Genomic DNA, 14016 nt, shown 5'->3' on the forward strand with positions numbered 1-14016 from the left:
AGTACTGTTTGGCTGTTCACCTTCCCTGTCTCCTCCCACTTGTCTCTACCCCCCATCCTTCCTCTGCAGTGGACGTGCATCGCATTTGGAGCAGCAGGCAGCAGGTGGAGATGACATCATCTGCACTGCAGCACACTGCAGCACTGGGTCTGAACAAAGACATGTCAGCCTGCTGCTAACTATCCCCGACTCTTTCCCTCCATCCCTGTGTGTGGATCTCTTCCCACATATCAAACGAAAGCAAAATGAAAGCACAAGCTTGTATGAAGGCATGTAGCTCAACCTTTTGACTCCCCTCTCAACTCACGCACTCAGGCCAGAGTAGGCAGGGAGGTCTGCACCTCCCTAACATCTACAAGCCAATGTGTTGATGGAGAAAGATAAGTACCGTCTAATGGGAGCCTCTACAAACCCTCCGAGCAGTTTTCTGTTTGTTATGAAAATTATCTGCTGATCTGACGGTTTGCTCGCCGAGGTAGCGTACAGCACACAGAGGAATTAAAGGCAGGGGCCTCATTGTGGTTCTTTCAGCCCATTTTTCACAGTGCAGCATGCTGTCAAAGAGAGCAGTAATTTATGAGCCAGTGGCATTGTGCTTTTCTTTCCAATGATAGAAGCTACTTGACCTCCTTCTCTGTGTCTCGCTATGACATTAGCTCTCTATGGAACCTTTAGCCGGGGCTGCCGGGACACCATACAGAGCAAATGTCACTGGATCATACTGTGAAGGCTCCCCACTTGGAGTCTACCTGAGGCGTCGGCACTGAGAAAATTGCATGCAGGAACAGATTCATAGATTACATTTTCATTGTCTATTTACATTTTTGTCTTGTATACTGGGTCCTTCTCCTCCCCTTCATCAATAAGCCAATAGCACACAGGCGGGGCATATACACACACAGCCATGTTACTGTCGCCTAGTTACCACTCGGCAGCAGGTTGCCACAGAAACGGCCTCATAGTAGCTAAATGGGGAATGCTAATGCAGTCTTCTATACTCCCTGCTGCAGTGGGCTCTCTGTGCCCATCCTAATCCACTATCTGTACGTGGCATACCTTATGTGTGTGTACATTGTACACACACACTCACGCTCATAAGTGCCTGTTTTTCCTTTGTGTGTAGTGCGAGTATATTTTTTTTGTTTGTTTAACCCGACAGCGTATTATCCTTTGCAGGAAATTACAGAAACTGCTAAACTAGACAAATCTAAAGTTTGAGGTTAAATAGTTGGGCCAAAATGCCAACAGCTATTTTTTTTTTCCCCCACACAAATAGATTGGGTACAAAAGCTCAAAAACACAACTGTGCAGATTTTCTAAGCTGGGAAATTTCTTTTGCCTGCTAGAAATGGCTGTGTTGTGCCAATGAGAATGCAAAAGGTTCTGTCCCTTAAACGCATCCCAGTTAAATGCATTTTTTTGTAAGATAGTTTGAGAACTTTTCTGCTGAAAGACCTGAGCTTCCAAAGAAGCCTTGTGTACTGAGATATGTTAAAACGTCTTAGCTAAGTTTAAGAAAGTTGCTACAAATTGATGTTTAGGCGTCAAATTAGTTTTCATATTATAAATTATGTGTTACATATGTCAAAATGTGAAAAAAAAAATTAAGCACGCTTGAAACATCAGAGATTAGGCAGTAGGTACCATGTCCTATCAAAGAGTTCATTGACTCTAACTTATTTAGTCATAAATATGCCAAATAGCTGTTTTTGACTGTCTCTGTAATTAGCAACCTAATATTTATGATTACTGAGCAATAAATGTTGTTATGTGACACATTTCTAACTACTAAAGTCATTAGGTGTCATAAAGCAATCATTAGGGGGCCATACATTTTTCATCATGCAAGTTGCCTGTCATCTCAAACTGTACAAGCACTGTCACGTCTGAAATATGCCCGTCCTTCCCCTTTTTTAATAAAGTATCTGTTGCATCAGTACACAATACTTTACTTTTTTTTTTCTTTTTTTTTTTTCGTGAGAATCAACTGACCATATCGGAATAAACGTTAAATCTTCTATCAGTGCCCACCAGTGGTCAAAAAGTTATTAGCTAAAGTAATCAGAAAGTCAGAATGCCATCACATCAAGCATTTAGGATGCAGGGGTGAGGGGATATTCGTCTGTAAAGATCAAACTTCTTCATTGTTAAACATAAAACATTGGAAAGTAATGTGTCAATTGCTGTAATAAATTGTCATAAATTGGATCAATATTGTGCAGTAATGACCCAAGATGGTGTAATACAGTTTGAAGCTAAATGAAGCATGAAAGATATATCTGAGGTAAACATACAGCCGAGAAGTATTGAAAGGTATTGTAAATGCTGATAAAAATGTCAGCATAGTGAATGAGTGGGGCATCTGAGTAAAACATGAGTTCTTGCTCACTGTATGATCAGAGTGATGACATGATTTATTGTAAATTGTCTTTTTCCATAAAAATATTGTTTCTGGGGAACAGTAGAGGGTCTGGCTTCTTTTTCAAAAGGATGTTTCATTGAACAGCTGCAAGTGCAATCCATTTAAACTATTTATTCTTTGAGCACATTTAACTGTAACCTATCTTTGCTCTCTTGCTAAAGCGGTTTACAGTTTAATCTCTGGTTTGCACACTCGTCCATGCCTTGTATGAATTTGACCTGGTGTCTCTGTTGGCACTTGCACATGGCTTGTGGCTCCGCTGGGGTCAGAATGGGAACTTCCTGGAGTTACAGCATCTGCAGACTAAGTAAGAAGTTCTGCTATGCTCTTGGCTGATTCAGGTGGAATGCTGAATGTAGGCTGTGGAGATGGCTCTGCTCACAGAGGTTGATGTTTTTGCCACAGCCCTGCTCCTTATAATGTGCTGATTGACATATGATCTTGGGTTGATGCTCTCCTTCAAAACAACAGCTGTCGCTTATGCTTTTTCCTGGTTTAGTGTTGTAAAGACTGTCTTCCCCGGTCGTAAAGGTGAAAGAGGTTTGGCTCCATGGCGGTGGTTATAGCAGAAGTCTTGTCTAAATTTCTCACTTGAGTCCCTCTGTTTAACATAATTTATGTGGCCATTTTGTTCATTCCTTTCAACACGAGGAGTGTTGTTCTAGTCTTTCTCCCGATAAGGAGTTCTGCAAAACTAACTCCTGTTGCACGATGGGGAGTTAACTTATGTAACACATGAGAGCTAGTCGAAGGACCATCTTTGTGGTCTGTGCTGCCCTGTCAGCATTCCATTGATGAAGACTTGACCTAACATGCTTAAAGTCCAGCTCCCTTGCAAGGTCCTGATACTCACAATAAATCTGAGGGCCGTTGTCAATCACCACTTTTTCTTGGATGTCAAATCTGACAAATATTTAGCCTCTGGATTTCCTGTGTGCTGGTGGTTGGTAGCAGGTGTAAAACCGAACAATAGCAACTAATCCAGTATCACAAGATAACTTTTCTTCTTGTGCTCACAGATGTGAACCGGTCTTTTCTTGGGATGATCGGGTAGCAGAATGGAGATTAATGGCTCTGTCTGTTGAATCCTCCTCTGTTCTTAAAAAGACTGGAATTACATCACAATGGCTTTTAATTCTGCAGAAACCTCAGGGCACAAAACCAATGTAGTAGCTCTGTCTCTGAGTAGCACCAAGTCTGAGCAGTTTGTTACAGGTCGGGTCATTATTTTGACTTTTCCTTTAGTGGAACCGTTACTATTTTTAATACCTGTTTGCCTTCGATTTCAACAATTTAGAGTTGCACTGAAAACATGACGTCAGAAGACTGTTGGTCACTGATTGGTTAGGGGTCACTAGTCACACCATGTTTTAATAACTAGTATCTTCAACCATTCATCATTTACACTCGGCTTATTGGGAATAAGCACTATTATTATAGCAAGCTAGCATTAGGTGATGTTAGCATTAGGTAGTGCTAGCTTACCGTTTGGTACCACATGACTTCTCTCTCTCTCTCCTGTACATATGCAGGGTGCTTCCTCTAGCCGTCCACTGGACACTGCTCTTTTATTTTAAGTCTGAAAACAGCCATACCAGAGCAGCAGTCAAGGGCTGTTGTTGTGCGGGTGTATCGGGCTGCAAGGTCTCCTTGCTATTGAAGATCCCGTCCCCATTGGATTAAATGTAATAGAAAATGAAACAAAACGTGTTAAACTGACCCATCCAGAATAGATTAGTAACTAATAGAAAAAGGGGCATTAGGCTACGTTCAGACAGCAGGCAAATGCATCTTTGTCATGGCAGAGTGAATGGCCATATTTGGATTTTTTGACCCCCCCCAAAAAAAAAATCAGATTTATGCCATTTCCGTATGTGCTACTAAATCGGATACTTACCAGATTTTTTTCAACCATCTACAGTCTGAACGGTCATTTTGCATTTCATCCGTCTCACGGCCCTGGCAATAACTACACATCCACACACACTTCTCTTAAGCAGTAGCAGTCACGACTCAACGAACGGTCATTGTTAATAGCTGTGCTGTCTGTGGTGCTTTCTTGTTGATGTGATTTTAATATTTAATATTGTTTTTTTTTTTTATATCGTCAGCTCCCATTTCTCAACAACTTCGTACTTACATAGAGACGCTGGTATCTGCTATGACGTTTGCTTTTGTTTTGTTTTTTACAAAGCTTTACTGAACACTTCTAATAACAATTAAATTCTGCATTACTTCTGTAAACAGTGTGCTGCTGTGTAACGTCTTCTGTTATCTGCAAATGCTGGGATGTTGAACTGTTCAGACACAAGTCTGATGACAGTTGCATTTAATTAGTAGTACGAACGACCACGCAAAAAATCTGATTTCAGCAAAAAAATATTTAATTGACCATCAGGCCCCACAGTGTGAAAACAGCCATAGTGAGGTCTTGGTACCAGTGGTGAAGTCTCGTTAGAATATCAGTCCTTCCTGACCTTGGATGGGCTATTCTGCAGCATCTTGTGACCAGTCATCACTTTCAGAAAGCTCATTCATCGATTTCACCTATGCTTGGATGTGGTATGTTGCCACTGTACTCAAGCCAACCTTTCCTGATGGAGCTGATGACTAAATGTAGGGCACTGTCACTCACCATTGCTGCTTTAAGCCTCCATTGTATTGTTGAAGGCTCAACATGTGAAGCACGAGAGGCCGAGTCCATCTCTTGGCCCCTGGAACTAGATAGAACCATCACTGAACCATGGCTCCATCTATGCATCGAACTCTACCACAGAACCGTAAAACCCTTGGTTCCAGTTAGAGCCGGACCCTCAGTCTGCACCTCCTGTTACGCATGGTCTGGTCCGGATGAGAAGCCGGGATCAGCAGGGATTCCTCGCATTAAAGCAGCTACATAATAGTCTACATCAGTGTGTGTGTGTGTTGGTTGCTGTAGATGTAGATAGACAAGAGTTTTCCCAATGTCCAGAGAGTACTTCATTAGTTGCATCAGGAGACAGTGACATCTCATTGGAACGTTCTCAAGGCTTCACTTGTTGATCAGTGGCACCAATGCTCTGTGGTCAGGCTCTAGGCTGAACCGTTTCAAGCTGCAGAGATATTTGTCGAACTTCTCACACACTCACATACCAGCCAGACACTGTCTCTCTATCTGACCATTGCGTGTGTCGTTGCATGCTACTGGCCTCCATGCTTCTCCGTGAAACTGGAGCAGCACAGATCCCAGTTTGCTGGCATTAGAAAACACAGCTGTAGGTTTTGTCATTGAAGGCAAGGACTGGATCTGTTGTCAGCATCTTTTTAATGTTCTCAAAGGCTGACTGCTATGAGTAGCCTCAGGTATGGACGTTATTGCTTTTTAACAGTTCATATAACCACTGACCTATTGTGGCTGGAGTGGGATTAAATCTTCCAAGATAATTCACTGTGCCTAAGACTCTTTTGAGTCCTACACATTACTCAGTGCTGGCAGCTGCTGAATGTTCAACTTTTCCGGGTCTGGCCTGACCCCGGACTGCTTACTAAGAACACCCAAAAAGTGAAGTTGGCTCTATTTGAAAGAGCGCTTCTCCTCATTGAGTTTGAGACCAGCTGACTTGATGCACTCCAACACCTTCTATAATTGAGTGTTGTGCTGTTTCTTTGTGGCACCATACACCAGGATGTCATCCATGAAGACTTCCACTTCTTCACGTACCTCCTGCATTTCCTGCATTGTTTGCAACTGACTGGATTCATTGGGGTCTACCAGAATCCACTGGGATCATATAGGGAGGAAAACACAGATGCTCTCTTATCCTAGCTTTGCCAGTGTTTTTGCTTAGGACTGGTACCATGGGGGGCATGCCACTCCATAGGTTATGTCTCCCTTTCAATATTGTCTCTCTCCATTCTTTGCAGTTGATCTTTTAATTTCTGCAGCATGGGAAAAGATACTTGGCGTGGTGTGTGTACACCCTTGTCTGTTAACTAGATTATTGGTTACCTTTGTAAGCCATTTTTAGCACATTGAGGCAGCCAGGACACAGCAACTCTCTGGCCAGGCTGTCTGGTGGAAGATCAGGTGGATGTAACTTCATTCAGAGGTCAATATGTAGAATGTGTCCTAATTAATAAGTCGCTGCATCATTCTCTTGCCAAGGATCCCATTTTCTGATAGTTTTGGGACACAGCTTCCCTGTATGGGCATTTTAGTTTTTTGCTATGTTGTTCTCTTCTACACTTTCCACATGTATTGTTGTATTTTTATCTTGTTGTGTTTTGTGTGGTTGTGGTTTCCACTGTGCACTTGTCCTTTGCTCCTGCACCTCTTGGACTGCTGTGTCTCCCTGCAGGCTCAAGCTGTGCCGCTACCCCCTCCACCTCCTGATGGTCTGCATCGTTTGTGCCAGCGTGACATCCGCCTTTAGCTGACAGCCTTTTGTCCAATATGGCGATGACGATTCTGTTGCACATATTTTCATCTCTTGATGTATTAAAGTCAAAGTTTTCTGAAAGATCTTATAGAGCTCAAAGAAAGCTCCCAATTTTTTTCTGTCGGTCACTGGACACACTTGTGAACGCCAGCTCTTTCATGAAAGATATTCCTCTGTGGAAAATATCTTCATGACAGCAGCAAAGTCGTTTCTATCCTCTCCTTGTGCAAACGTGAATGACTTAAGAAAGTTATTTGTCTCGATCCACATGGCGGGTCATTCCGATGGCTTGTTAAAAGCAAAACTTCAGGTGGATTAGACTTTCCTTTCCATTTCTTTCTCCTTAGTTTTCTTCATTTGCTTCTGACACCATGTGGGATGATCGAGGGTCTGGTTTCCTTTTTGAAGAGCATGCTTTGTTAAACAGCTGCAGGCACAACCACAGACAAATGTCTGGACACTTCCCGCAACACCCACGTAATCACGTCTCTTCACGAAAACGACCCAGTGCCGTAAATCACTGTCGTAACTCTGCAGTGGTATTAAACTGAACAGTAGATGCTCTGCAAAAGCAAGCTTTTGTTGAACAGATGGGAGCTCTGTGGCAGTTAAACCACTCTCGCTGCCACAGACCTCTAAAGAAATTCCATTCCTGTCAGAAAATCCACCTCCATCCATCTTGATGTGTGACAAGGCTGTTTTTTTCAAGGACCTGAGATAGTTGCCTAGGTTTTGATTCATTTTGAGCTGTCAGCTTCTTAATCCCTTTCCCAAACAGGTGCAGGGAATGTGGCCATAATGGGGTGGATTTAATAAACTGAAAAAGACCTTCAGTGGAATGGTATCGCTAACTTAATCTGAAGTAGCCCGTCCTTCAAATTCTTCACTGCTCTGTGAAAGAGGTTTAATGTTGAAAGTCGTTGATGGATGTCAAGTCTGACTAAGCTATGTCAAATTATTGAATTGCTCAATAAATAAATCTGTTGCGTAATCTATCAAATATCTACTTTTTTCATTAAGTTATCTGTCCCATTCATAGAAAAACAAGGATATTTCTCAATATTTATAAGGCTATAAATTTTATGTAGGATCAATACTAATATAATCAACATTTCATAAACTATTAACAGGAGCTAGTAATCAATTATATTAAGCATTAAGTGTGTTGTTAATCAAAGGTCTATGATCTACTGATATAGTCAAGCAAAAGAAACAACCTTACAACTTAAAATAACTGCTTGTTCAACTATGCAATTACAGACTAAAGAAGGAAGTTTTAAAACCATCTAAACTGATTAAAAGCCATGTTTTATCAAAGGTTTCCTGAACTCTCGGATGTCTAGGGAAAAGAGATTTCACTGTCCAATTTTAGTTTAATTTCTACTACTACAGAATTCAAAACCTCAGTAAGACCTCGAATTGTCAGCTTTCAGAAAAAAAAAATTGACTATCTCAGTATATTCCAGAATCGTGCTGCTGTCTCAATCTCAGAACTGGAACAGTCCCGTCATTTAGCTGGAGTATCATGGGGGACCTCAGTATGAACAGCAGCCACGCAGACTGGCAGGTTGGTGGTTTAGCCTCAGGTTGTTTAATGACTTGATGGTATCTCACTTTGGATTCGGAACTGGGTTGGATATAAAGAAAAACACTGTTAAGGGAAGAACTGACACACTGAACGTGTGTCGAAAGTAGATGTGCAGCTTTAGACAAAAATAAACAAAGAATTGCATATGATGCAGAACAATCTGAAAAATTGATCAGGCCCAGAAAGCCCTCTTGATGGGTTTGTTCATTCTAAGTCTTAGAATTAAGAAGAAGCTGATCGATCAATCAGATGTGAGCTTCAGCTAAGTGAACAGCTGTCATCTTTAAGAGCCAATGAAATTTTGATATTTGATATTTTTCTGCCCAAACAAAATCTAAAATTGTGTTTTAAAACAAAATTTAGAGAATTCTTTCAAAAGTATTTTTTTTTAAAACATACTTCAGACAGTGAGAGACCAACAATTTCACTACCTTAGCAGTGGGACTGTTTTCATATAGCTATTAACTTCTTAAAGTAACATTTACATTTAGAGTATAACCCAATAATAATCAATACATATATATTATTCTATATACAGTGATATTATATACTATGCTAATATTATATACAGAATACTAGATATAGTAATGTATAGTATTCTGAATTTCCAAATTTGAAAAGATAGGATTATTCATATAGGAGAAATTTTACCATGCTAACTTCATTTAGAGCACTTTAAACACCCACAGGACCAAAGTAAATGAACAGATAGCATTAAATCAATAATAAAATCAATTAGACCTAATAAAGAAAACAGCCCTATACTAAAATAAAACATTAATCACTAAAGCAAAGTAGAATTAGTCTATAAAATTAGTAGTAAAACAAATTGAACTATTTCAAAACTTTGCATTGACAGGCATTCAGACAATTTTTTCCCCTGCAGTAATAAGCGGTTGCTTTGACTATACCTATGAACTGACAAGGCCATTCTTGGTCAAATCTGAGCTGCACAATATGATTTTGTTCAGGTAATCAATTTAAAGAAGTTTGTAATTGATACTATTTTTTTATCTTGGCAAGTCAAATTATTTTTGCAAGGATTTTTAATTAATTTATTTTATTTTTGCTCATTGGTGCTGCTGCTACTGAAAAGTGGACTTGTACATTTGTTCCCAAATGAATGATCGTACGCCTCATGGTGTTCAGCTCATTCTGATACAGCTTGCGACGCATATTGTATGATCGTTTGTGCTGTCAGAATTAAGGCTTTTTTCCTGCTGGAACGAGCATGCTGATATTTTTTTTTGTTTCTTTACAGCTGATGCTACTTGTGAGCGCTGACGTGTTCTTCTTCTGTCTCCCACTTTTTCCCCAGATAACCAGTTCAGAATGTCAATCCTGGAGCGCTTGGAGCAGATGGAGAGGAGGATGGCAGAGATGGCCAGCCACCAGCAGACGAGCAGTGCGGGGAGTGGCGGAGCTGGAGGAGGAACAGGAGGAGGGGGTGTGGGTGGGGGAGGAGTAGGTGGAGGCAGTGGAGGAGGGGGCGGTGGAGGGACCAACACTCAGTCACAGGTAAAAAGCCACATCGTGCTCAAAGATTGCTGATGCACATGTGACAGCTCCCAGCGCATTCATTCTACTGTTCTATCACAGATTGTTAGAAATATTGCATATTACCGACATATTTTTTTAATAACAGTGCTTTTTTTTTTTTGTATTTGAGTGTGCATCTGGCCAGACGCAGGCCAGCAGCTCCTTTGAGAGTCGTGTCGTCGTGGTCTGTGAGAAGATGATGAGCAGAGCTTGCTGGGCCAAGTCCAAACATTTAATCCACTCCAAGACCTTCAGAGGGATGACACTCCTTCACCTGGCGGCTGGCCAGGGCTACGCCACCCTTATCCAGACACTCATCAAATGGCGGTGAGAATGAAATTATCCAGCATCCTGTGTAATCGCCACTGCGATTGATCGCAGAAGTGCACCATAACAAACATCGGAGGTGCTTATTATTTTCTCGCTCTTGTCCAGTACTAAGCATGCTGATAGTATCGATTTGGAGCTAGAAGTGGACCCTCTAAATGTGGATCACTTTTCCTGCACGCCCCTGGTAAGTGCAAAAACTCTCCGTTTAAAGGAGTATGAATTGCAAATATCCTGACTCGTTTGTTGCTGCTCCTTTGTCTGATTCCAATCCAGATGTGGGCATGTGCGCTCGGTCATCTAGAGGCCGCGGTGGTCCTGTATAAATGGGACAGACGGGCCCTTGCCATCCCAGATTCCTTGGGTCGCCTGCCCCTGTCAATCGCTCGCTCTCGTGGCCATACCAAGCTGGCCGAGTGTCTGGAGCAACTGCAGAGGGAAGAGCAGCAACCGCCAGCCCCCATACCACCCACAACTCGCATGTCTTTCTCCCCGGCCCCTGACGTGCCCACCTCTGACAGCTGGATGGTCAGCTGGGCAAATGACAGCATAGTAGCACCCAGTGGCAAGAAAGGAGGTCCTGCTAACACAATAACCACACCCAGCACGACCAGCCCCAACCCAGGTTAGTCTAATTAACGAAAGATCACCAGAAGGTGCAACCCTCAGAATGCCTTGAAAAAGCATTTAAACCCGTTAAAATGTATTTATAGCCATTCATTTTCATTTGTCTCATTGGAATTTCATGTGACGGGCGAAGACATGACTGTGGAGTGAAAGGAAAATTATACATTATTTATATGTTGGGTTTTTTTTGGAAAACGTGATGTTCATTTGTGTTTAGCCCCCTTAACTATGACACCCCTAAACAACACCCAGGACAACCATCTGCCTGTGAAGGTCACCTAGTTTGTGTCTAAATTAATGTCAGTATAAAATCAGCCGATCTGTGAATTCCCCAGAGGTTTGATCCCACACACCAGGCAGGTCAGGGATGAAGTTGTCAGATGTTTGAAGCGGAGTTGGGTTATGAAATAATACCCCAAGCGTTAAACATCTCACCGAGCTCTGATCAATCCAGCAACTAAAAACGTAAAGAATATGGCACATCTTCATGAGCTTAAAGTAGGAGAATCTTTTACAGCACAACAGTGGTGCACTTGATAAATTAGGAAGACTGTCGGGAAAACAGCCATTGTTGAAAAGAAAGCCTTAAGAAGTTCTGTTCACAGTTTTCACAACTCTTGTTCGGGACATAGCAAACAAGTAGAAAAGCTGATTTGATCGGTTTAAAATTTTAATTTTTGGCCTACCCACAAATTGCTATTTGTGGCAGAAACACTCTGCATATCACCCTGAATATTTCACCGTAGTGAAACACAGGGGTGGCATCGTAACGCTGTGGGAATGCAACGCTTTCATAAAAAATAGTTAGACTGGATTTGAAGGCGAATGCAGAGTTAAATACTGGACAAATCATAAAAGAAAATTTCACATAGCTCTGCTAATGAACTCCTTTTTGAGTCAGGTATGTTAAAGCAGAGATGCGTCTAAAGGTTGCAGGACACGGGCTCCTCGAGGACTGGCGTTTAAAAGCTCTTTCCTAAACAGGCAGCCATGGTTTAAATCAGAGCACATCAGGGTGTTAAAATGGTCCATCACATTTTAACACCCTGATGATATCCAAGAAAAATACATGGAAGTTTATAAAGTGTGTAAAGGAAGAAGATGTGTGTGTGTGGGGGGGGGGGGGGGGATGCAGAACTACTTTTGCAAGGAACTGCAGTCTTGAGTCAAAGTTGCTAATGGTGTCATTTTTTTCAATTGTATTTTGCAGATTTAAGAAGGCCAAGATCAGAACCTTCTAACTGCTACAGCACCGAGGGCCAAAGAGACCTCCCACTAGCTAAAAAACATAAACCTAACCCGGAATTATTTCATAATCGACCCGACAAGCCCATGTCTGTTCCTCCGAGCCTGGAGCAGCAACAGCTCCACAAACTCTCCTCTGGCGCCAAGAGCCTGTCCTCGGAAGGCCTGAGTGCAGACAAAGGTCTGCCGACCGGAGGCAGTACTGGGACCACCCGATGGACCTCCAGGGAGAATTTCTCCCACAGCGGCCTAGGGAAGAAAGCTCTTGGGATGAGTGGGGGCAGCAGTCTAGGAAAGGAGAAGCTGGTGAGCCGACTGCGGCAGAGAGAACAGCTAGGCATGCTTGTCATGGCGGACAGAGAAATGGCAGATTCAGAACTGATATCGTATCGAGAAGATCTGGAGAACCACGACTGCCTCACACAGATGGATGACCTACAGGTGAGCAGAATAGAGTGTAAAACAGTCATCTTGGTGAGTAAACTCTAGCTCTAGTGCAGCAGGACAATTTTAAGATATCAGTCTATTGCAAAATGACTTTATTTCAGATATAAATGCAGTTTTGAACCGGACCTGAAACAACACCCACAGAGCTGACTATATTTATTGGCACCCCTGATAACGGTGGGCAAAAAACGCTAAAAGAAATTTAATTTTCTGTTGCAAAAGCATAATCATTCTCTGAACTCTTTTTAATTTGATAGCTACCAAAAAGACATGTTAAGAAATAATGTTTTTGACAAATGCACTGGTGGCACAGTTACTGGTAACCATCTGTCAGTATTTTGTAGAACCAGACGGACAGGACTTAGTTTTCCCCCTCTCTGCACAATATCTTTAGGGTCCCTCTAGAGTCCCTGGTTCTCTTTCATGCTCTCTTCTGTTCAGACTCTTATGCATTATTATTATTATTATTATTATTATTATTATTATTATTATTATTATTATTATTATTATTATTATTATTATCTATTTCCCATTTTCTGCCAGAGTTCACCAGATTTCTGTTGAAACTCTCCCGCTATTTTTAGGGACTTCACAATTTCATGCCCTCACATCATCACAGATCCTCTGCCACACTGCGCAGTTGGCATGATGTGCTTTCCCACACATTCATCCTTTGTTCTACCCCAAATCCTGGAATGTTTGTTGTTTCAATTGTAGTCTGTATGTTAGGTAGCATACACAACAAAGCAGCTTGGCACCCTGTCAGTGACCATCACAGCATAATAAACTCTGCTTATTGATCTTCTTCAACAGCCAGGAGATCCTTCCAGGCATCCATATCAGTCTAATTACTGCTCCAACAGATGAAGTGCCGGTTTAAGTATTTTAGCCTTTAGCAATTTCACTTTTATTGTTATTATCTTCTGTCCTGCCATTAAATCCCAAATTTGTGTCTTGGGGCCAAGCCATTAAATTCATATGCATAAGTAGTTTGTGCAGATATCATCTTAAAGAAAATTAATTAAACAGGCGCTGACATTACTCGTCCTTTTTTCTTTCTTTTCTTTTTTTTTTCAAAACAACAGGTAAATATGATGACTCTGGCAGAGCAAATCATTGAAGCGACACCGGAAAGAATCAAGAGGGAGAATTTCAGTGCTGCAGACTCTGGGCCATTAGACACGTCAGCAGTCAGCACCACCATGAACTGGTTAGCCAGCTACCTGGGAGATGTAGAACAGCTGCCAAGCATCATACACCTACGGTAAGGAGGATCATGGAGGAGGGAAGACTCAGTGGGTCTCAACGGATTTCACGCAGCTTGTCAAAATGTAGAAAGAATTGTAGAAAAAGACTTTCATGAATTATCTGTAGTGTTTTTTACAAAAAAAAATGGTGTAGGT

At 41.7% G+C, this 14016-nt stretch overlaps 1 protein-coding gene across 9 annotated transcripts in view; it reads left to right on the forward strand.

Annotated features, from left to right (window-relative positions):
- The window catches only part of camta1a (calmodulin binding transcription activator 1a), a 451533-nt gene that overhangs the window by 425141 nt on the left and 12376 nt on the right, over positions 1-14016 (forward strand). For all 9 annotated transcript variants that reach the window (XM_036140494.1, XM_036140498.1, XM_036140504.1 and 6 more), the window contains 6 exons: positions 9747-9946; positions 10098-10294; positions 10403-10481; positions 10571-10919; positions 12132-12607; positions 13699-13877. In XM_036140494.1, coding sequence (XP_035996387.1) covers positions 9747-9946; positions 10098-10294; positions 10403-10481; positions 10571-10919; positions 12132-12607; positions 13699-13877 — 1480 coding nt within the window. The remainder of the gene's footprint in view (positions 1-9746; positions 9947-10097; positions 10295-10402; positions 10482-10570; positions 10920-12131; positions 12608-13698; positions 13878-14016) is intronic.

Source organism: Fundulus heteroclitus, chromosome 1 (assembly GCF_011125445.2).
Source record: "Fundulus heteroclitus isolate FHET01 chromosome 1, MU-UCD_Fhet_4.1, whole genome shotgun sequence".
Taxonomy (NCBI): domain Eukaryota; kingdom Metazoa; phylum Chordata; class Actinopteri; order Cyprinodontiformes; family Fundulidae; genus Fundulus; species Fundulus heteroclitus.